General features: G+C 45.2%; 2 protein-coding genes and 1 long non-coding RNA gene across 3 annotated transcripts; all 3 read left to right on the top strand.

Annotated features, from left to right (window-relative positions):
* The first annotated feature begins 4,210 nt into the window (after nucleotides 1–4,210).
* Nucleotides 4,211–6,701, top strand: LOC125518609 (proline-rich receptor-like protein kinase PERK2). Its single transcript, XM_048683441.1, has 5 exons — nucleotides 4,211–4,253; nucleotides 4,363–5,517; nucleotides 5,769–5,967; nucleotides 6,265–6,375; nucleotides 6,556–6,701. The coding sequence occupies exons 1-2, from the start codon at nucleotides 4,211–4,213 to the stop codon at nucleotides 5,433–5,435; spliced, it is 1,116 nt and encodes a 371-aa protein (XP_048539398.1). The 3' UTR covers nucleotides 5,436–5,517; nucleotides 5,769–5,967; nucleotides 6,265–6,375; nucleotides 6,556–6,701.
* LOC125518607 lies at nucleotides 6,382–7,673 on the top strand. Its single transcript, XM_048683440.1, has 2 exons — nucleotides 6,382–6,617; nucleotides 6,698–7,673. The coding sequence occupies exons 1-2, from the start codon at nucleotides 6,589–6,591 to the stop codon at nucleotides 7,671–7,673; spliced, it is 1,005 nt and encodes a 334-aa protein (XP_048539397.1). The 5' UTR covers nucleotides 6,382–6,588.
* Nucleotides 7,674–7,721: 48 nt separating this feature from the next.
* On the top strand, nucleotides 7,722–9,028 carry LOC125521782. Its single transcript, XR_007289429.1, has 2 exons — nucleotides 7,722–7,824; nucleotides 8,628–9,028. It is a non-coding gene; the product is annotated as an uncharacterized LOC125521782 (long non-coding RNA).
* The last annotated feature ends 15,557 nt before the right edge of the window (nucleotides 9,029–24,585 follow it).

Raw genomic sequence — 24,585 nt, 5'->3', positions numbered from 1 at the left:
ACATGAACTCCGCAAACTATGGTCATCACCGGTAAGTATCCCGATTATTGTCACTTCGGGATTAACAGATCATAACACATAATAGGTGACTATAGACTTGCAAGATAGGATCAAGAACTCTCATATATTGATGAAAACATAATAGGTTTAGATCTGAAATCATGGCACTTGGGACCTAGTGACAAGCATTAAGCATAGCAAATTCATAGCAACATCAATCTCAGAACATAGTGGATACTAGGGATCAAACCCTAACAAAACTAACTCGACTACTTGATAAATCTCATGCAACCCATCACCATCTAGCAAGCCTACGATGGAATTACTCACACATGGCGGTGAGCATCATGAAATTGGTGATGGAGGAAGGTTGATGATGACGATGGCGACGGATTCCCCTCTCCGGAGCCCCGAACAGACTCCAGATCAGCCCTCCTAAGAGAGTTTAGGGCCATGCGGCGGCTCCGTATCGTAAAACGCGATCAATCCTTCTCCTTGATTTTTTTTAATCCCCAAAAATGAATATATGGAGTCAAGGTTGAGGTCGATGGAGCGTCATGGGGCCCACGAGGCAGGGAGGCGCGCCCAGGGGGGTAGGGCGCGCCCCCCGCCCTCGTGGACAGGTGGTGGGCCCCCTGACGTGGATCTTTCTTCCAATATTTTTTATATATTCCAAAATAATTCTCCGTTGATTTTCACGTCATTCTGAGAACTTTTATTTCTGCACAAAAATAACACCATGGCAATTCTGCTGAAAACAACATCAGTCCAGGTTAGTTCCATTCAAATCATGCAAGTTAGAGTCCAAAACAAGGGCAAAAGTGTTTGGAAAAGTAGATACGACGGAGACGTATCAACTCCCCCAAGCTTAAACCTTTGCTTGTCCTCAAGCAATTTAGTTAATAAACTGAAAGTGATAAAGAAAAACTTTTACAAACTCTGTTTGCTCTTGTTGTTGTAAATATGTAAAGCCAGCATTCAGGTTTTCAGCAAAGATTATGAACTAACCATATTCACAATAACATTTAGGTGTCATATTTACTCATATCAATGGCATAATCAACTAGCGAGCAATAATAATAAATCTTGGATGACAACACTTTCTCAAAATAATCATGATATGATATGACAAGATGGTATCTCACTAGCCCTTTCTGAGACCGCAAAACATAAATGCAGAGCACCTTTAAAGATCAAGAACTGGCTAGACATTGTAATTCATGGTAAAAGAGATCCAGTCAAGTCATTCTCAATGTAAACTAACAATAATGGATGCAAATGATAGCGGTGCTCTCCAACTGGTGCTTTTTAATAAGAGGATGATGACTCAGCATAAAAGTAAATAGATAAGCCCTTCGCAGAGGGAAGCAGGGATTTGTAGAGGTGCCAGAGCTCGGTTTTGAAATAGATATGAATAATATTTTGAGCGGTATACTTCCATTGTCAATATAACAACCGAGAGATCTCGATATCTTCCATGCTACACACATTATAGGCAGTTCCCAAACAGAATGGTAAAGTTTATACTCCCCCTCCACCAACAAGCATCAATCCATGGCTTGCTCGAAACAACGAGTGCCTCCAACTAACAAGAGTCACGGGGGAGTTTTGTTTGCAGTTATTTTGATTTGATTTGCATAAACCATGGGACTGGGTATCCCGCTGACCAGCCATTTTATCGTGAGTGAGGAGCAGAGTCCACTCCTCTTGAGAATAACCCGACTAGCATGGAAGATACAGATAGCCCTAGTTGATACATGAGCTATTCGAGCATACAAAACAGAATGTTTATTTGAAGGTTTAGAGTTTGGCACATACAAATTTAGTTGGAACGGCAAGTAGATACCGTATATAGGTAGGTATGGTGGACTCGTATGGAACAACTTTGGGGATTATGGAATTGGATGCACAAGCAATATTCCCTCTTAGTACATGTGAAGGCTAGAAAAAGGCTTGGAAGCGACCAGCTAGAGAGTGACAACAGTCATGAACAAGCATTAAAATTAATCAACACCGAATGCAAGCATGAGTAGGATATAATGCACCATGAACATAAATATCTTAAAGGCTATGTTGATTTTGTTTCAACTACATGTGTGAACATGTGCCAAGTCAAGCCACTCGAATCGTTCAAAAGAGGATACCACCCTATCATACCACATCACAACCATTTTAATAGCATGTTGGCACGCAAGGTAAACCATTATAAACTCCTAGCTAATTAAGCATGGCATAAGCAACTACAATCTCTAATTGTCATTACAAACATGTTTATTTACAAAAACAAGAGAGGTTGAGTTCATACCAACTTTTCTCATCTCAATAAGTTCATCATATAATCATCACTATTGACTTTCACTTGCACGACCGAATAGTGTAGATAATAATAATAGTGCACATGCATTGGACTAAGCTGGAATCTGCAAGCATTCAATTCAAGAGAGAATACAAGGTAATATGGGCTCTTTGTTAGATCAACAATAATGCATATAAGAGCCACTCAACATTTTCATCATGGTCTTCTCCTCTCGACCCACAAAGAACAAGAAAATAAATAAAACTATTTACAAGGGAAAGCTCCCAACAAGCAAAAGAAGAACGAGAAATCTTTTTGGGTTTTCTTTTTAATTACTACTACTAGAGGTGTCGGGGATATTACTACTGGAGGTAAACCGGCCTTGGGTAGCCGGGTTGACTCTTTGAAGATTAGAAGCCCATGAAGATGTAAAGATGCTGGCGCTTTACGGAGGGCCCAAGGGCGAGTTACAGTATGTAAATGTAAACCGGCCCAGTCGTGTAACTTGTATAGTAAGATAGAAAGAGAGAGGCCGAACCGGATACGTTTATAAACCGGCTTCGGGACTCTGTAGCCCGGCGGGCGTCAACCTATGTATATAAAGGGACGATCTGGCCGCGGTTTAGGGACAAACAACAACAACTCGAAAGCCAGACAAAGTGGATTCACTCCCTGGCCTTCGAAACCCTAGCAATAACAATCACAACTAGACGTAGGCTTTTACCTTCATCGAAGGGGCCGAACTAGTATAAAAATCCTGTGTCCCCTTGTCTGATTTAACCCCTTTAAGCTAACCCGTCGCAATGGCTCCACAACTAAGTCCTTTCACGAGGACATCTGCCGTGACAAACCCACGACAGTTGGCGCCCACCGTGGGGCTATCGCATGATGGTTTCGAGTTCTTGAAGGGCAGCTTCGATGGACTTAAGGGATACGCTGTGGGCCGGATGACGAAGAGTCGTCGCGGCAAGCTCTACATCGACAACGCAGGATGGGGTCCCGAGGCCGATTGAATCGAATACGGGTACCGGGTCCCCTTTGGCGGGATTCACGTCTTCATTGGCAAGATCCGCGAACTGGCCCCCGAGCCGGACATCTGCACCGACATCATCGAAACGGCTCGGCGTGCAAGTCCTTCGCTGGTTCAGCCCGAGGCAAGGCATGTTTTTGTAGGTGTCATCCATGGATCAGGGCACGAGGACGGACCGGTGTCCGAAGGAGAAACCATAGTCTGCTCTGATGACGAGTCTTCTGGAGAAACCAAATCGCTTTACCAGTTGCAGGACGGCCGGATTGAGGGAGGATCCGAGGGCAACAGTATTCCGGATTCCCCCGGTCTGCCAAACTGGGCCGCCATCTTCATGGCCGGCACACAATCAGCGCCTCATTCATCTACCGCCGCAGCAATGCTCTCCGATTCAACAACGGCCACACCAGCAGGGGCAGGAAGCTTGGCGCCACCTCCGGCCCAAGTCTTATCTGATTTGTTCGACACCCTGGCAACATTGATGTTCGCGGAGGTAGACGCAGCAGCTAGGGATCAACACGATGCGGAGATTGCAAAGGTGAAAGATCAGATAGCCCAGGCCAAAGCGGACCTGGCAGCAGAGAACGCCAGGATGGCTACGGAGCGGGCTGAGTTGGAAGCACAAGCTTACCGGATTAGACTGGATTAGAATGCTTTGGAGGAAGTCATGAGAAGAAGGTACCGATCACGTCTCCCATCGGTTTATGAGCCGCAGAATCTTTTCAACACGCCAGGTGCAGGAGCTGGCAACCAACCCACACTAAACCAGGCGGGGGCGCCGGGAGCAGGAGCCACTACACCATGACAAAAAATTAAGGGCAATTAACTGCCGGGAATAAGCAAGAATTGGAGGCGAGTAACTGCCTGGAAAGCTTATATGCCGGGCAATGATGTATAGGTCAATGCATCTGCCGGGAATATGGAAGCTAGGTGGGCAGGCCATCTGCCGGCATCTTTTGGGGCGGCCCAATTGCCCCAAATTCATTTTGGGGGCGAACGCACTGCCCTTAACCAGTTGGCGCGGAATTAACGAATTGAGGCCCAAAAAGCGCGCGAGGCAAGTCGCGGGAGAATGAAAAATTAGAAGACACTGGAAGCCCACCGTGGCCTTTTCCCCTCCTCTTTCCCCTTCTCCACACACTTCATCTCAAAAAAAACACATGTCGACGCTCTCCCTCCCTCAGCAGCCGCCCGCACTGCATCTCGCCGTCGCCGCCAAACCCTAGCACCGCCGCCCCTCCATCGACCCACCACTGCCGCGCCCCCATCCCCTGCATCGATCCACCGCCGCCGCCCCTGCGTCAACCCGGCGCTGCCGCCCCTATCCCCTGCATCCACCCGTCGCCTTCATCCCCTGCATCGAGCCACCGCCGCCGAACCTGCATCGACCCACCGGCGTCGACCCCATCCCCTGCATCGACCCGGCGCCGACCCCATCCCCTCCATCGACCCACCGCCGCCCCCATCCCCTGCATCGACCCACCGCCGCCGCCCCTGCGTCGACCCGGCGCTGCCGCCCCTATCCCCTGCATCCACCCGTCGCCTTCATCCCCTGCATCGAGCCACCGCCGCCGAACCTGCATCGACCCACCGCCGTCGACCCCATCCCCTGCATCGACCCGGCGCCGACCCCATCCCCTGCATCGACCCACCGCCGCCCCCATCCCCTGCATCGACCCACCGCCGCCGCCCCTGCGTCGACCCGGCGCTGCCGCCCCTATCCCCTGCATCCACCCGTCGCCTTCATCCCCTGCATCGAGCCACCGCCGCCGAACCTGCATCGACCCACCGCCGCCGACCCCATCCCCTGCATCGACCCGGAGCCGACCCCATCCCCTGCATCGACCCACCGCCGCCCCCATCCCCTGCATCGACCCGGCGCCGCCGCCCCTGCATCCACCTAGCACCGCCGCCCCCATCCTCTTCATCCACACCGCAGGAGCATCCCTAATCCAGCCCGCCGCCCCTGCATCCACCCAGAACCACCGCCCCCATCCTCTTTATCCACGCCACAGGAGAATCCCCCAATCCAGCCGGACGCACCAGCATCACGCAATCCAGCGCCGCCGCCCCATCGCCTCCATCACCCCACATAGTTGTCCCAGTGTATAGGCGAAGCTGAATTAAAAAGATCTCAGCTTTGTGGGATATACATACAAAAACTTTGATGCTGTGAAAGGATTAAAACATGCAGGTTTGTGTCTTTGACATAATTTTCTATGTTGTGAAATATGGCTGGATTACAAGTATGGATTTCTTTTCTAGTGTTATTGGCATTTTCTCATATCATACTCATTATGTTTTGTAAACTTATAAATGACAGTTTTTCATAGTATAAACATGCTATTAGGTAGCTTCACCACTTGATGAAAAATGACCAGTATCTAAGTGGCATACATGCTGTTTATAATCCTTTGTTGTTTATTAATCTATAAATGTTTGCAGATATGCAAAGGAGCTCATCACTAAAAAGGCCCTCTATTGGTGCTATATTCCCCAAGAACAACGCCTCCCGATACCCTTCGCCATCCTCACCCCTGGTTCACCTCCTCTGCCACCTACTCGTCAACTGATCAGCAGGAGCAGCAACAGCCTGAGAGTCGCAGATAGAGGTTGCACCGAGTTCTGTTCTCTGTTGTCACAGGTCTGCATTTTGAACATGCACAGATTTTTTTGCTGAGGTAGTAAACTTGGCTATGAGCTATGAGTCTAATAGAAGATCCTTGTAACTTGAACTGTCAGAACATGATTCCTAATTTATGCCTATCAGGTGCTATTTAGAGTATATGACTTGGTACTTTTGATTTAGTTTCATTAATGATCTGGATGATAAACTGGACAAGTTTGTGGTACCTTTTGATATGCTAAATGTAAGATCATAACTGCATGCTAGTTGGTTATTGTTATTCATCTAGGGTAATTATATTTTTACGCGTTCCAGGAACCAGCCTAAACCAGACTTTAAGGACAAGTTTAAGATCTAGGTTGGGAAGTGAAGAAGGTATCAAGCTGCAGCCATCAATAATTGAACAAGTGCCACTTCCAGCTTCTGGTGAGATTCTTGATCATAAGACTTGATATTTTTTATATCGTTGTGTGGTATCTTCTGATTTTAGTTTGAATACCTTGTAATTTGATTCTATCATTGCATGGTAATATTAGACTATATTTCGAATATTCGAGTGTTGCTCTGGTTTGTAATTATTGATTTGTGTTGGCTTGCGATAATTAGGCAAGGGTTCAAATTTAGTACAAGCAACTCGTGATGGACAAGAGTTGGATGGATCATGCTAGGTACAACATTAAGATGAACACGCTTTCCACTTTATATAATATTATCGAAGGATTATCTATTGATGAATCAATAATTGTAGGCATACAAAAACGTATATTGAAGGGGTCAAACAATTTATACAATTTGCATTTACCAATTCTGCTAGAGGGAGCAAGATATTATGTCCTTGTAAAATCTGTGTGAACTGTGCATGGAAGGAATCTAGTGTTGTCTATGAGCACTTAGTATGCGATGGGTTCTTGGAAGGGTATAAAAAATGGTTGTATCATGGGGAGGGACCGTTATGCCTTCCACAACGGTGCGAGCCTGTCAAGTTTCAAAACGACGAGGTTGAAGATGAGGACATATTTGAGGTACTTGATGAGATACCTGAAATGCTTGAAGATATAGGACATGAATTTGGTGAAGTTGGGGATGGTGGTGGGAATGATGGTGACCTAAGGGAGGATGGAAGTGATCCAAATATAGAGGCCTTTCACCAATTATTAGATGATGCAGGGCAACAACTTTATCCTGGGTGCACAAGCTTCTCAAAGCTACACTTTGTAGTTAGATTACTCCACACCAAATTTCTTGGGGGTTGGAGTGATAAGAGTTTTAACATATTGCTCGAGCTGCTTAATAAGGCCTTTCCAGGGGACTCGCCACTTCCTAAGAACTTTCATGAAGCAAAGAAGATGATAAAATGCCTTGGACTAGGTTATGTTAATATACATGCATGTGAGAATGATTGCATATTATTTCGAAAGCAATATGCAAATGCAGACCAATGCCCTATATGCAAAACTTCTCGGTGGAAATCTGAAAAGAAGAGCCTTGATGGGAAACGTGTACACCAAGTACCAAGAAAGGTTCTTCGTTATTTTCCAATAAAGAAGAGGCTTCAGCGGCTGTTCATATCAAAGAAGAGTGCAACAGATGCAAGATGGCATGATGAAGGACGCATAAGAGATGGTTTAGTGAGGCATCCTGCAGATTCTCCTGCATGGAAACATTTTGATGTGACACATCCAAAATTTGCTGAAGATAGTCGCAACATGTCTATTTCAGCCTGATCATGTAAAACTTCTTCCTGATCATGTCTATTTCAGCAGTTTGTTTCTCAAATTGCTTCATATTGACAATCCTATGTTTGCAGTTTGAGGTTGTTCGTAAAGTTATGCAGAAGCAACCATGACAGCCCATAGCAGTCCCCACATCTTGAAGGTATTGCATCTTCATAGAATTCTGGAATATTTTACACCTAAAGAAAAGATATGTTTCTCTTTTCACATACGGATGACTTATTATTTTTCTGAATGAAGCATGTGATTGAAAGTAGGAACCTAAAAGTTCTTTATTTTCTCCTGAGCAACTTGTACTTTCTATGGTTTTCCTAGTAGATAAAAAATGTGCCTACTTTCAAATACATGCTTAAGTCCTATTTTGAATCACAAACAGCAACTCTGTTTCTTAGATAATTCTGCAGCTACTACTTAAACTTTGACAGACATTTATGTGCCTGCAAACTCTTTCTGAAAGCAAGCAGCAAACTTTCCACCCTCAAGGCATCAACACCATCTCCTTTTGATTTTGCACTGCCCCTATTTTATTCTTGGGTACGGCCCTACACGCTAAATAGGAAAAACATGTACAAGAAAACAGAATGGTGGACACCCTGCATTGCCACTTGGATTGCTAGTAATTGATCCCTGGCTGCAGTTTTTGAATGTTCTATTTACTTAACAGCAATCAAGAGAAATTATACTGCACCAAACAAGATGGCTATTGGTATATATTTATAGTGATTGGTTACATTGATTTTCCTAGTGATGCATACACAGTGCACAATCTCTTCTTATGAGTACATCCATGCATTCTGTCTGTGCCTTGTGGAATGCATACAGGGTGACACACATGTGTCTCTTTCATTTGGTTGAGTCGATTTTCCTTTTCAGCCGATGCAACATATATGTTTGGAACATGTGTTCTTCTGAGCTGATCTATTTGGCCATTTCTTTTTTTTACAGGTCACCGGCATAATGCCTTTGCATCCACAAATGCGGTGTGTTTGGTGAGCTAAAAGGATCTTCTGCTGGGATATGTTTACACCTAAAACCAGATTGTATATTTTGCGCTTTTGTCTATGATGTACTACTTTGAGTTGTGAACCTACAACTGTACGCATGTGTGCATGTAGACCTGATGGATAGTTGTGCTTTTGGCTGTCTTGTTACTGGACTTGTATGCCTGTGTGTGCATGTAGGCACACATAATGGATCTTTGTGCTAGCTTTTAGTTGTCCTGGACTAATGTATTGTATGCCTGTGTGTGCATGTACGCACACATAATGGATCTTTGTGCTAGCTTTTAGTTGTCCTGGACTAATGATGTATGGATGATGGATTGCTCATAATTAGTATATGCACTATCTCTGCAGTGTGATGCTATCTTTATTACTGTATGCATGTGTGTTTTATATATAGATGGCACAGAATGGATTGAAGATAAATCATACCTGTCGAAATACATACAATATGGGAGATTTGTGTGGTTGCAGTGAAGAAAAATACAGGCAGATTGGCTGCCGGGAAATCTTCTAACTGCCCTGTATAATCAGCCCGCCGGGGAAGATCTGTACGCCGGTAATAGTGCTAACTGCCGGTAAAGGCAAGAACATGAAGGGCAGATATTCTGCCGGCGTATAGGGTAACTGCCGGGAATTCCTTTCCCCGACAGGACTTTCAAGGGCGGTTTGTAGTTGCCGGCAAAATACTTTCCCGGCAGTTATTCTGCCTCCAATGGCCTGTTTTCTCGGCAGATATTATGACCTCTAATTTTTGGTCATGGTATAGTGAGCGCCGGTTCAGCCGCGCACGACGGACCTGCCTTGCCGAAACAACGTTGTACCATCAACGCCGCCCGGGCATTATTCCAACCCGTTGGACAACATTGTGGTCGCTGCGTCACGCCTGGCGGCCCTCCCAACCGACGGTGAGTCACCAGTTGCAGTGGAAGCACGTAAGGCCAGGGATCTCCTTCAAACAGCACTAAATCAGCAGCAAGCATATTCACACAGCCGTGAGAGGATTCACTCCACTCCCTGCCCAAGCTGGAGTTACCGGCTGTGTCCAGTAGCGCACGCCGCCGAAATTCGCCACGAGGGAACAACCCGGCTGGGGGAGGTGCTAATGCGCAAGATGTTGTGGATCACGGCCGCGCACGTCGAGAGGCCGAGTTGACAGCTTGACACAAGGCACGACAGCACACTCCGGTTCACCCCACTGCCTCCGTGGAGCCAGGGGCGATGTTCAGTTCCTTAGGGGTACCGTGTTTATCTCCTGCTTTGCGTAATGTGCAACTACCCAAGGATTTCAAGGGACCTCGTAAGGTACCAAATTATACCGCCGATTTGCAGCCAGAGGCGTGGGTGCAGAGCTATGAGATGGCAATGAAGATGTTAGATGTGGACGAGGCGGTGTGTGCCAAATATTTCACCATGATGTTGGAAGGAACAGCTCGCACTTGGTTGAAGAGCTTGCCGATCAACTCTATTGGATCATGGGCCGAATTGAAGCACCAGTTTATCCAGAACTTCAAGGATACGTGTAAGCAGCCGATGTCAATTGTAGATCTGGCCGCTTGTGTCCAAGAGGAAGGGGAGTCCACGACCCATTGGGTCAAACGGGTCTCGGCGATTTTGCATTCGTCAGATCGTATCAACACAGACACCGCAGTCTTAACGTTAGAGGGTAATTGCGGTTTCAAACCATTGAAACAGAAGTTGGGAAGGCTCAAACATCACTGCAACGACATGTCAACACTCATGGCTGCTTTGGTTAAATACGCCAATTCAGATAATACCAAGGATCCGGACTCAGAGGAGGACAAACCGGAGAAGGGTAAGAAGACCGGCAATGCCAATGGCCAACAACACAATCCGGCAGGCCATGGAAACGCTGGTAAGCGCAAGGCCGACAGTGGTTTGGACTTTGTCGCAAATACCAACGCGCAGGAGAATGGCCAGCACCATAAGGGCAAGCAGCCCCAGAGGGGTGGAGGTCCAGGCAACAATTTGGAGCGTTTGTTAAATCAGCCCTGTCCAAAGCATGGATCAAAGGACAAACCGGCATCACATCTCTGGAAAGATTGTTATATCATGTGGGATTTCAAGAATTCCAACATGTTCCAATATGACAACGGCCCGCCTGGCGGTTCAGGAGGAGGTTTCCACGGGCCGGGTTACGGTGGCGGTGGTTCCGGTTCAGGGTTTCCAGGCAATCAAACCGGACACGTCAATCAAGGACACAAAGGCAACCAGGGAGGTTACAACCATCAGGGGAGTCAGCAGCAGCAGTCGGGTTATCAGAGCAATCGCAAACAGCTGAACAGCGGGCAATATCATGTCTTCACTACTAGTTTGTGCAAACGTGACCAGAAGCTTCACAAAAGGGTAGTCAACTCGGTTGAGCCGGCAGTACCTCAGTATTTACGCTGGTCGGAGCAACCTATTTTGTGGAGCAGAGAGGATCACCCGCCCCGGGTTGATAATCCAGGTCATTTGGCCTTGGTGGTAGCCCCTCAAGTTGGGGGATACAAGTTCACTAAAGTGCTCATGGATGGGGGAAGTAGTATCAATATTTTCTATTATGATACATTCTGCCGTATGGGGTTGACAGATAAGGATCTTAAACCGTCGAATACGGTATTTCATGGTGTGGTGCCTGGTAAATCTGCATATCCTATTGGTAAGATAGCTTTGGAGGTAGCTTTTGGAGATGACTACGATTAAAGGTCAGAAACAGTGACATTTGAGGTGGTAAAGATAAAAAGTCTGTACCACGCTCTGTTTGGGCAGCTGGTTTATGCTAAGTTTATGGCAAGGCCATGTTATGTTTACCTGCAGCTTAAAATGCCAGGTCATAAGGGGACTATCACAGTACATGGAAGTAGACAGATTGCTTTGGAGTGTGAAGAAGGCGATGCGGCTTATGCTGAGTCGGTTTGTGCCACGGAGGAGTTAACATTTTATAAGGAGCAAGTTGATCCGGCAGACATGACCTCCTTAAAAAAGCCAACCACGGAACATGATCCAGCATTCAAGTTCAAATCAGCTACAGACACTAAGATGGTTGACTTTGTCCCTGGCGATTCATCCAAAGTTCAGCATCAGCGCTAACCTAGATCCCAAATAGGAAAGCGCGCTCATCGAGTTCATCCGTGAGAATCGGGACATCTTTGCATGGAAACCTTCTGACATGCCAGGTGTACCGAGAGAACTCACTGAGCACGCACTCAACATTGATCCGAAATTCAAACCGGTCCGACAGTTCCTCCGCCGCTTCAACGAGGAAAGGCGCAAGGCTATAGGTGAAGAGGTCGCCCGTTTGTTGGCGGCTGGGTTTATTGTTGAGGTTTTTCATCCAGAGTGGTTAGCCAATCCGGTGCTGGTTCTTAAGAAAAACGGCACTTGGCGCATGTGTGTGGACTACAAAGATTTAAACAAGGCTTGCCCTGTAGACCCCTTTGCTCTCCCTTGCATTGATCAAATAATTGATGCTACGGCGGTTGTGACCATTTGTGTTTTTTGGATGCTTACTCTGGTTATCATCATATCAGAATGGCAGTTAAGGACTAGGAGAAAACAGCCTTTATAACTCCCTTTGGAGCCATCTGCTATGTTTCCATGCCCTTTGGACTCAAGAGTGCCCAGGCAACTTACCAGCGATGTGTTCAGAATTGCCTTCATAAGCAAATTGGGCGCAATGTCCATGCGTATGTAGATGATATTGTGGTCAAATCCAGAAAGGAGGAGACTTTGATAGATGATCTACGGGAAACTTTTGACAATCTCCGGGTCTACAAGATGATGCTCAATCCGGAGAAGTGTGTTTTCGGTGTCCCGGCAGGCAAACTCTTAGGCTTTCTGGTTTCAAACAGAGGCATTGAGGCTAATCCGGAAAACATTGCAGCGATTACGTCCTTGGCTAAACCGGCGTGTATTAACGATGTGCAATGTCTGGCCGGCCGGATTACAGCCTTGAGCCGGTTTATCAGCCGCCTTGGAGAGAAGGCCATTCCTTTATATCAAATGCTCAAGAAAACGGATAACTTTGTCTGGAGTGAAGCAGCTGATAAGGCGTTTGAAGATCTGAAGAAACGGCTCGTAGAACCGCCCGTGCTGGCAGCACCGATCAATAGAGAGCCCTTATTATTATATGTGGCTGCTAATGCCCGGGCTGTCAGCGTAGCCATTGTGGTAGAGCGCAAAGAGCCGGGCAAAGAGTGTCCGGTTCAACGGCCGGTTTATTATATCAGTGAGGTGCTCATTGAATCAAAGAAGAGGTATCCGCATTGGCAGAAACTGGTGTATGGGGTGTTTACGGCAAGCCGGAAGCTCAAACACTATTTTCAGGGCCATCCTATCACAGTAGTCAGTTCAGCTCCTCTGGGTGACATCATTGAAAACAGAGAGGCAACTGGCCGGATTGCCAAGTGGGCCATTGAGCTTGGACCCCACGGGCTCAGATATATACCCCGCAGGGCGATCAAGTCCCAGGCACTCGTAGATTTCATCAACGATTGGACGGAATTACAGGCACCTGAGGAGAAACCGGATAATACATATTGGACTATTCACTTTGATGGGTCCAGACAGCTAGAGGGTTCGGGGGCTGGAGTCGTATTAACTTCCCCACGAGGTGATAAGTTTTGTTATGTCCTCTGTTTAATGTTCCCTTGTACTAACAATGCAGCTGAATATGAGGCTTTACTACACGGTCTTCGGATGGCTAAAGACATGAATTTGAGCCGGGTTAAGTGCTTCGGCGATTCAGATCTAGTGGCTCAGCAAGTGTCTGGCACTTGGGATCTAAGGACCCACTCATGGCTGCATATCGGCGAGAGGTGGACACAGTGGCTAGTCACTTTAAAGGTTATCAGGTGGACCATATAGACTGGCGAAAGAATGAAGCGGCAGATGCTTTAAGTCATCTCGGTTCACAACGTAAACCGGTTCCGCCCAATGTCTTTCTTGATGTGTTGCACAATCCGTCAGTCAAAATACCAACCGAGGAAGATTTGGTTGTTCCTGATCCGGAGGCTCAATTGGTGGCAGCTTTGCATGCCATACCGGATTGGACGATACCATATCTGGATTACATGAACCAAGGCGAGTTACCAGCTGAGGAAATGTTGGCCCGACAGATAATCCGGCGTTCCAAGTCCATGACCATACTCAACGGGGAGTTACATCGTTACAGTGTTTCAGGAGCGATTCAACGATGCGTCTCTCCTCAAGAAGGTTGTGAGATTTTGCGAGAAATTCATGAAGGGGATTGCGATCATCATGCTGGTTCAAAGTCATTGGTTGCTAAAGCTTTTCGCCATGATTTTTACTGGTTGACGGCGCATGCTGATGCGGAGGATTTGGTCAAAAGATGTGATGGATGTCAAAAGTTTGCCCGCCGTGCGCACGTTCCAGCTCGAGAGTTGCGGATGATTCCAATTACGTGGCCGTTTGCCACTTGGGGGCTGGATATGGTTGGACCCTTCAAGCGCTCCAAGGACAAGAAGACCCATCTGTTAGTAGCAGTTGATAAATTCACTAAATGGGTAGAGGCAAAGCCAGTCAGCAAGTGTGATGCAGCCACAGCGGTTCAATTCATCAAAAAGGTGATATTCCGATTTGGCTTTCCACATAGCATTATAACAGATAATGGCACTAACTTGTCAAAAGGAGAGATGGAAGAATTCTGTCAACGTGAGCACATCCGGCTTGATCTAGCATCAGTGGCTCACCCCCAATCTAATGGTCAAGCGGAAAGGGCAAATCAAGAAATTCTGCGGGGTATCAAACCAAGGCTTATGGTTCCCTTAAAGCGGATGCCGGGTTGTTGGGTCGAGGAGCTACCTTCTGTGTTATGGAGCATCAACACCACACCCAATAGGTCTACGGGTTACACGCCTTTCTTCATGGTTTATGGAGCAGAGGCGGTTCTTCCTAGTGACATATGTCATGATTCGCCCCGTGTGGCAGCTTATGTTGAAGCTGATAATGAGAAGGCACGTCAGGATTCTCTGGACCTGTTGGATGAAGAGTTGGATCTTGCAGCAGCGCATTCGGCGATTTATCAACAAGATCTTCGGTGTTATCACAGCCGCCGGGTTAAAACTAGAACCTTTCAGGAAGGTGATTTGGTGCTCCGGCTCATCTAGGATCAGACTGGTATGCATAAGTTATCCTCCCCTTGGGAAGGACCCTTTGTGGTCAGCAAAAATTTGCACAACGGATCCTACTACCTCATTGATGTTCGAGAGCATGAAGACTCACGTCAATTGGAGGAGGAGACAAAGCGGCCATGGAACATAGCTCTCCTTCGGCCTTACTATACTTGAAGCCATAGGCTTTTTCACCTGTACATATTTATGATAGTGTATATACCATATAATAAACCGGAGCCTCCGTTATAAGCGGGGTATCTGTTCTTTCTTGTATCATATGTGTGCTTTTTCAAGTTAATGGTCAAAGCGGAGTCTTTGTTAAACCGGACTTAGCGACTGCATAAAGATAAAGAAAATCACTAGGGGGCTTGGTCATGTTTGAACCACAGCTACACCTCTTGATAGGCATTTCAGCTACACAAGGAAAAATTTGTGGAGCCAAAGAGAGTATTGTGCACTGTACAAACTCAAACATAGGCACACGCTGAGCATCGCTCACAAAGTTACTTGGGGGCTTTTTTTGCAAAGCAACAAAGAGTTTGAAAAAACCCTCGTAATTGGCTATCAAGCCACGGCTTGGAAGCCTGGTGTATTCACCTAAAATCCCGGGTTAACCTGCCTTCATCAAGTAAGCCACTCCTATCCAGGTAATCCTGGCATGACCCATCGAACGTTTGACAAGTCAATCTTTTACAGACCCTGAACTTGTCATAGTTAAAACGGTGATTGGTTAATTGGAGGCCCATCTTAAAAGGCTTTGTTAAATGGTTTAACTCAGAGGCCTGGCAGCCCATGAAAAGCCTCGATTTGGAGCCTGGCAGCTCGTAAAAGCCTCTTATATTTTCCTATTTGAATTTTGTTTGTTGACAATCATAAGTATTTTTTGATAAACCGGCATCCTTGATCCGGCTTGCTTTCCAGCCACCAGTTGTTGGCTCATGATTAGTTATCAACCGGTGGTCACTGACCCGGTATGGTTTGACTAAATCACCAGTGTTATGAAGAAAATCCGGTAGGTATACCGGTCCGGTTTAATAGATAGGCCGGCATTATGAAGATGAGATTATCAAACGTATCGGGTTGGTGTTAAACACCTTTGCTGTGTACACGTTTGCTCACTCAATGAGGTATGTTCTGTACATTATTTTTTGTACAAACACTTGATTATTCAGCTCAAGTACTATATACTTCTTGGATATTATGACATGTTTAGCGGTAAACCGCTAGACACTTTTAAGTTTTTTGTACCCAGGAAGGCAAGTCATCATAGACTATGCATAAAATATATCCTGAAGGGCGGCACAGATTGTCACAAAGGGCTATGAAGCATGCTCGATGGCATGGCAGATAAACAAAGTTTCAGCTATCCTATTACATGAAGCTTTAAAGCGGCTCAACAGTGCCATTGTTATTTCACAGTAGCCATATAAACCGGCAACCGGATCAGGACTCTTCATCACGACGGTTTGACGGTTGCGGATCAGTTGGTGTACGCACTTTTTCATCCCTCCCCAGCCGCTGGAAATCAGTCGTTGACCAATCGATTCCGGTTAAAGCTCGGAATACTGCTTCTTCATGGATAAGATCAGAAGGTTTAATATCAGGGGCATAAGTGTGCTTACGAATCGGAGGCACAAGTTCTTCGACTTCATGGATCTCGGCCGGCTGTCTTTTCCCTTCTGCATCATAAAACAGTTGAAAATGGGACAAATCGCTGTCTTCAGCTAATTTGCTGGCTGCTGGCCGCATCTGTTTGGTCAACCACCGAAGATCATCATTGTCAAAGTTTGAACCGTCTTCTTTAATGCCTGGATACCCTTTAATGATATCCTCCGCTTCAAGATCTGGAATCCAGGCCTTGGCTTGAATAAGGGCAGTTAATGCTCCGGCTCTTGCAGCGGCTCTTTTCAACTCGGCAATACGCGCCGGTAACATGCCCAGCTTCTCAAGGGTTTCCTTAATCAATGTTGGCGCCGGTTTGTTATAAGCTGTTGTACTAATGGCTCGCTGAGATCCATAGTATAGCTGCTCAACCAATGTGTATGCCGCTTTGAGCTTCATCCGCATATCTGCACCAAGATGAGTGATCCGAGTTCCTGCCAAAGATTTTTCAACATCGTGGTCAGTTTTAAGATTCATTGATTGATGCAACATACATAAGCAGATACTTACCAAAGATAGCAGAGGTCATGGCGTTGATTTGGCGCTTCAGACTGGCTAGTTCTTCAGCCACCGGTTTCAGGGCTTCCTCGGCATCTACGGCTCTTTTGGTCAAACTGGCTTTTTTGGTTTCCCATGCAGCATGATCTTGATTTAAGGATTCTTTCAATTTTTCCATTCCGGCCAGGGCTTGGGTCAGGTCCTCTTTGGCTTTTGCAGCTTCGGCTTGTTGTGACTTCACATTTTCTTGCAAGTCAGAATTTTTGGCATCTTTGCTTCTCAGTTCAGCCTGCAACATTAAAGGTATCTTCAACAAAACAACATATATATGCACTAAGTATAAAGCATATAACAAGTTATCCACTTCATACTTGGGGGCTAATGCTTATTTTCTCTCAAATACTACCTTCTATGCAAGTCTCCAGAACAATGCAAGCATTATCCTTGACACTTGGGGGCTAATGTACGTTTGTTCTTAACTGGCGGTATGGATTAAAAACCGGATTAACTTGCCAAGTTAAACCGGCCTTTGGAGGCTATTCTACAGAATGTTATCTCATTTTTCAAACATGAGTTTTATCTATGATTGAAGGCACGCCTTGGCAAAGATTAATGATCGGATGCTTAAAATGTTACAAAGACCCGGTTTACGATTGACAATCATAAAACGGCTCTTGGGGGCTACATGGAATAGTACTTCAGCTATAAACCAATGTGCAAGGGAGAAGAATTTACCTCATATCGTTCTTTCATCAAATTCACCAAACCGGCTTCATAAACCCGGTTTGAGTGCAGACGGTTCAAGAAGCCGAAATGAAGCTCATCAGCGTTAAGATGAGCATAGTTTGATAAGTCGCTGCTCCATTTACCTTTATCCCTGGCAATTTGCTCTTCTTTGGCACTATGCTGAGACAAAATGATGGCATGACCAGGAGAACTGTGGCCGGCTCCGGTAATAATAATATCATCGCCTTGGCCTTCAGGATTTTGGGCGGATGATGATGGAATTTCAGTGTCTTTCATTGGATTAGCCCGGTTTGGTTCTGCCGGTTCAGCATCAGGGGCGGCAGGCTCAACATCTGTGGGTTCGTCAGTATGCTGGTCGTCAAGGGGCGGATCATCAAAAGTTGTTTCAGGATGGAGGCCTTTCGGTTCACCTGTTTGCTCCGGTTCAACTCTTGGTTCTTCTTCTTCAGCAACAGGGTCTTCTGGTGGATTGGTGACCCGAGCTTTCTTGCTAGGTCTAGCTTTGGCCCTACAAACAGAATAAAAAGGGTTAACATCTAGTTCAAAAGATATAGGGAGCATTGAAAGGAAAGGTTTTTTGTAACTCACCCAGCCACAGTTTTCAAAGGGGGAGTTGAGTTGCTGTCGATTCACCAGAACAAGAAGGAGGTGTCACCTGATAATTTGAATCGGACGGATTAAGAGGCTGTCTGAAATAATCTGCCTTGGGGTAAGAATGGTCAGAAGTAGGAGAGACCTCAGACCGACGCTTCCGAACCGGAGTATCAGGTAAACCAGTAGAGGTGACCTGTTGGCCACTGTGCCGAGTTGTCCGGCAAGCCTCATGCTGTTGAGTCTTCAAAATAAATGTTGGATCCAAGTGAGCAAGAGGATGAGAAAAGCTTACATTCCGGATTGTTTGGCAAGGTTTTTGTGTTGGCATAGAGTCTGAACCGGAGGAAAGGGTAATTACCTCTACGTCCTCAGCCTGACTAGCTTCGGCCTCCTCCTGAGGAAGATCATTGTTAACAAGATACATAAAAAGAGAGCCAAGTGAGTCAAGTTCTACCTCAGCTTCTGGGTCATCAGTATAATCATCAAGCTCCATATTAATCCGGCCAGCCGTTTTCTGCTTTCACATCCGTTTTACGACTTTGGTCTTTGGGCGGGTTGGCTTGGCCACTTTGTCTCCAGTTGGCTTTGCCGCTTTCTCTATGGATTTCCGTTTCCAGAAGGGGTCATCACCCTATACATATAAAGAAGAAGGGTTACAGCTTGTATAAGTCAAAGATATTAGAGATGAAGAGGAAGTATAATGCTTACAGCAGGCGGTTTGTTCTTGGTGTAGAAGGGAGTCAGGCCGGTTTGACTACAGACCAGTTCCGATTCATTCAGAATCTTCTTTGCACCTTCAGTAACTTCTTCCTTAGATAATTGGATGTTGCAGTGGTGTTGAGGATCGTCAACCTCACCGGTATATTCGCACATTAAACCGGGACACCAGCTTAGTGGCAAGATACTCCAGGATATCCAACAGCGTACAAAATCCACACCTGTTAAACCGTTTGCCGTAAAGGCCTGGAGCTTGGCGATTTGAGGAGCATATTTTGCCCTTTCTGAGGAGCTCAAGCATTGTGGCATTGGGTGAGTATTGGATAATCTATGATCTCGGAAGCCGAGGAGGGGATTCTCATCTTCAGGCGAAGTGTCTCTGCAATAGAACCATGTTTGGTTCCATTCCTTTGGGTGGCTATGGTGTTTGGTATGAGGAAATTCCACTTCTTTCAGCTTTTGAATCGAAACACCACCAAGCTCTGTATTCGGGCCATTCACAAACTCTGTGCGCCGGTTTAAGTGAAAGAAATCCCAGAACAATTCGGCAGTTGGTTCTTCCTGTAAATAGGCTTCACAGAAGACTTGGAAATTGCATAAGTTGGAGACAGAATTGGGACCAATATCTGTGGATGCAGTTGGAAACTAGCAAGCACATCTTGATAAAATTTGGACCCTGGCGGTTTGAAACCAAGGCTTATATGGTCAACAAAGATTACCACTTCGCCTTGTCTTGGGGTTGGAGGATTCTCAGTTCCTGGGGCTCCCCATTTGATCTCAGTTTTCTTAGGCAGAGAGCTGATGCTAACCATCTCATCCAGTTGAGCCTCAGTAACCTGGGAACGAGCCCAGTTGCAGGCAGTGAATTGTTTGGCCATTGCAAAGCGAATAAACTGAAAATGAAAGGCCGGTTTATAAATTATGCATGATCATACACAAGAGACAAGGGAGTAAGAAACGTATTGATATAATAAATGGTACAACCCGGAGACTAGTATAATGAGAAAGAAGATAATGCTAGCGCATGATTGATCAGACACTGTTAAACCGGAGCGTATTTATGAAGGTAACATGCTTTTCCGGTTTATCAGAGGGCTAATGGCATAGACTATTTATCCAATGTCAAAATGCTTATATTGGAGTGAGGAGAAACAGATCTCACAGTGATGTATAAAACTTTCGGATCTAGAGATAAGACAGAAAAGCAAAAATAATTGGATCTTGAAGGGGTGCAGAACTGAAGCAATTTTTAACAGACAGATCAGTTGTTTGCGCATAAAGATTTGTGATGATCATGGTAGGTAAGCTACGGTAAGAGATGTATCAAGCATGAAGTGTCCATCTATTAAAGGAAGAACATGGAAGAATAGCACTGATGAACTTCGGAAGAACTGCGAGGATATCGAAACCCTAGAACAGATCTATGGTGGAAAAAGCAGAACTTACCGGAGCTAGTGAAGAAGCGGAAGGGCGCCGCAGTTCTCTGGTGCGTTCAGGGCGATGCAGCGGCCGAGGTCGGAGCAGAAACGACGGTCGACGGTGGCGGCGGAGTTCCAGAGGCTGAGCGGCGCGAGGAAGACGGTGCGAAGAGGCACGAGGGGAAACGGTGAAAATGACCCCTCGGTCCTATTTATAAGGCGAAGTGAAAAAATGGCCAGTGCGGGAATTGAGGAGTCCAAAAAATGGATATATATTAAATGAAGGAAATCTCCGACATCAACGGATGGATGATGTCAGGGCGGTTTATTGTAATTCTGAAGTATGACGTCACGGCGGTTTACAAGATCAAAAATGAAGATAAGAGAGAAGATTTTTTCTAAGTGTGGAAGATTGACATGAACAAGTTCAAACCAATCTGGGGCCTAATGTTGGGGATATTACTACTGGAGGTAAACCGGCCTTGGGTAGCCGGGTTGACTCTTTGAAGATTAGAAGCCCATGAAGATGTAAAGATGCTGGCGCTTTACGGAGGGCCCAAGGGCGAGTTACAGTATGTAAATGTAAACCGGCCCAGTCGTGTAACTTGTATAGTAAGATAGAAAGAGAGAGGCCGAACCGGATACGTTTATAAACCGGCTTCGGGACTCTGTAGCCCGGCGGGCGTCAACCTATGTATATAAAGGGACGACCCGGCTGCGGTTTAGGGACAGACAACAACAACTCGAAATCCAAACAAAGTGGATTCGCTCCCTGGCCTTCGAAACCCTAGCAATACCAATCACAACTAGACGTAGGCTTTTACCTTCATCGAATGGGCCAAACTAGTATAAAACTCCCGTGTCCCCTTGTCCGGTTTAACCCCTTTAAGCTAACCCGTCACGATGGCTCCACAACTAAGTCCTTTCACGAGGACATCTGTCGTGACAAACCCACGACAACAGGCATGGAAAGTAAACTAACTAAAAGATACAACTAATTTTTTTGTTTTTCTTAAGGTTTATCAAACACACAAGAAGAAAGCATAAAAAGGGAAATACTCTACCATGGATATTACAGTGAAGAAGTATGAGCACCGACAACTAGCATGAGTGTGTGAACATGAATGTAATGTGGGTGAGAGATACGTACTCTCCCAAGCTTAGGCTTTTGGCCTAAGTTGGTCTATGGCCACGGCTGGCCTGGCGGATATCCAAAGTTATAGCTGGGGTCGTACTGAGATGCAGCGGCAATTGCCTGATGAGCTGCAGCTTGGAGGCGAGCTGTCTCCGCCCTCCTCTCGTACTCGGTCGCCTCCTCCCTGGTTATAACATAACTCCCCTTTGCCTGAAAGTCAAAGAAAGTAGGAGCAGGGAGAGTGACGTGATAGGTGCGTTGTCTGTTAAAGATTAGTCGGTACTAGAGGAACTGATCATTCCTCTCAACAAACTGATGACGAACCATAGCATCGTAATCTAGATAAGAAGGAGGCAACTCACTATCATCTCCACGAATGGGTATCTCAAGAAAGTTAGCTATACGAGTTGCATAAATTCCACCAAAGAAATCTCCATGAATACGATTATTATGCAACCTGCATGCAACAATAGCCCCCAAGTTGCATTGTTTATCTCCTAAAACAGCGCTCCTAAGAACGCTAAGATCGGGTACACACATGTGACAAGCCTCATCTTTACCATTTATGCATCTACCTATGAAGAGAGCAAAATAATGTATAGCACGAAAATGAATGCTCCCTATGGTGGCTTGTGTTACATCTCTAGATTTCTCCACTATAATACTAGTAAGAAAATCTCTAAATTCAGATATGCGAGGTTCACTAACATCACCCCACTGTGGGAGTTCACAAGGAGTGTTAAAATATTCTAAGTCCATGGTCTAAGATTTATCATAAAGATCAAACATGACAGTTTGAGAATTGCGTGATGATGAAAATTTAAACCTTCTCATGAATGAATTAGTTAAATAGAGGTATTGATGGCACTTATCTGCCTCGAAGCTCTCCAAATCAGCATTACGCACATATGCATCAAATTCCTCCTTGATTCCTGCTCGAACCATGAAGTCCTCTGACGGCCATTCACAAGGTCGCACTTGAGTGTCTCTTGGTGGTTCCTCATCTGCATCGCGTATTGCGGGCCTGGGTCCTTGCTTCCTTGAAGAACCACCTTGGTACATTTTCCTAAACATATTTCTTCCTCTGAAAAATTTCTGAAATTTTTATTAACTTCAAAATAAAAGTGAACCAAACTCAACAAAATTGATAGCAACTACTCCTACAAGTGCCTAGAGGCAATATCACGCATTAAAACTACTTTTGACCATATAAATTTGACATGCAAGCTCAAGAACAGGGTCACCTAAGCAGTAAAAATTTGCAGTGAATAAAGCACTAGAACAAAAACTAATTGGACCATTGGAGGAGTCACATACCAAAGAACAATCCCCCAAAGCAGTTTTCTGAATGGAGCTTTGAGCTAGGAGATCGAAAATGGCAGCAAGATGAGCTTGAACTCAGGTTTGAGCTGGTTGGTGATTTTTGTGGGAGGAAGAAGGAGTGTGTGGTAGCTGGAATAAGTGGAGGGGACCCACGTGGGGTCCACAAGGTAGGGGCGCGCCCTCCAACCTCGTGGGCATGTGGCTGCTCCCCCTGCTGTGTTTTCAGTGCCAGATATTCTCAAATATTCTAGAAAAAATCATATTTAAATTTCAAGGCATTTGGAGAACTTTTATTTTCGGGGTATTTTTTATTGCATGGATAATTCAGAAAACAGACGGAAATTACTATTTTTGCTTTATTTAATATAAATAACAGAAAGTAAAAAGAGGGTACAGAGAGTTGTGTTTTCTAAATTCATCCATCTCATGCTCATCAAAAGGAATCCACTAACAAGGTTGATCAAGTCTTGTTAACAAACTCATTCCAAATTGCATGAAACTAGAGAATTTTCGAATAACACTAGGTTACCTCAACGGGGATATGCACATCCCCAACAATAAGACTATCATATTTCTTCTTGACAGTAGGAAGAGGAAATTCAAAACCTCCAATAGTAATTGTTGAAATTTTTCCAATAGAGTTGATACTATGGACTTGAGGTTGTTTCCTCGAAAAGTGTACTATATGCTCATTACCATTAACATGAAAAGTGACATTGCCTTTGGTGCAATCAATAACAGCCCCTGCTGTGTTCAAAAATGGTCTTCCAAGAATAATAGACATACTATCGTCCTCGGGAATATCAAGAATAACAAAGTCCGTTAAAATAGTAACGTTTGCAACCACAACAGGCACATCCTCACAAATACCGACAGGTATATCAGTTGATTTATCAGCCATTTGCAAAGATATTTCAGTAGGTGTCAACTTATTCAGATCAAGTCTACGATATAGAGAGGCATAACACTAACACCGGCTCCAAGATCACATAAAGCAGTTTTAACATAGTTTCTTTTAATGGAGCATGGTATAGTTGGTACTCCTGGATCTCCAAGTTTCTTTGGTATTCCACCCTTAAAAGTATAATTAGCAAGCATGGTGAAAATTTCAGGTTCCGGTATATTTCTCTTATTTGTAACTATTTCCTTCATATACTTAGCATAAGGATTCATTTTAAGCATATCAGTCAAACGCATACGCAAAAAGATAGGTCTAATCATTTCAGCAAAGCGGTCAAAATCCTCATCATCCTTTTTCTTGGATGGTTTAGGAGGAAAAGGCATGGGTTTCTGAACCCATGGTTCTCTTTCTTTACCGTACTTCCTAGCAACAAAGTCTCTCTTATCTTAACGTTGATTCTTTGATTGTGGGTTATCAAGATCAACAGCAGGTTCAATTTCTACATCATTATTGTTGCTAGGTTGAGCATCAACATGAACATCATCATTAATATTATCACTAGGTTCTTGTTCATTACCAGATTGTGTTTCAGCATCAGAGATAGAAATATCATTGGGATTCTCAGGTGTGTCTACAACAGGTTCACTAGAAGCATGCAAAGTCCTATCATTTTCTTTTTCTTCCTTTTAGAAGGACTAGGTGCATCAACGTTATTTCTCTGAGAATCCTGCTCAATTCTCTTAGGATGGCCCACAGGATACAAGGGTTCC

The sequence above is a fragment of the Triticum urartu genome, chromosome 7 (assembly GCF_003073215.2).
Source record: "Triticum urartu cultivar G1812 chromosome 7, Tu2.1, whole genome shotgun sequence".
Classification (NCBI taxonomy): Eukaryota; Viridiplantae; Streptophyta; class Magnoliopsida; order Poales; family Poaceae; genus Triticum; species Triticum urartu.
The sequence above is the reverse complement of the archived record's forward strand: the minus strand, read 5'-3'. Positions and strand labels throughout refer to the sequence as shown.

Coding starts and splice junctions, on each gene's coding strand:
- LOC125518609 (XM_048683441.1), top strand. CDS start 4,211: ATGATGTATAGGTCAATGCATCTGCCGGGAATATGGAAGCTAG. Junction 4,254..4,362: donor GCCGGGAATATGGAAGCTAG/GTGGGCAGGCCA, acceptor TAACGAATTGAG/GCCCAAAAAGCGCGCGAGGC.
- LOC125518607 (XM_048683440.1), top strand. CDS start 6,589: ATGGACAAGAGTTGGATGGATCATGCTAG. Junction 6,618..6,697: donor AGTTGGATGGATCATGCTAG/GTACAACATTAA, acceptor CAATAATTGTAG/GCATACAAAAACGTATATTG.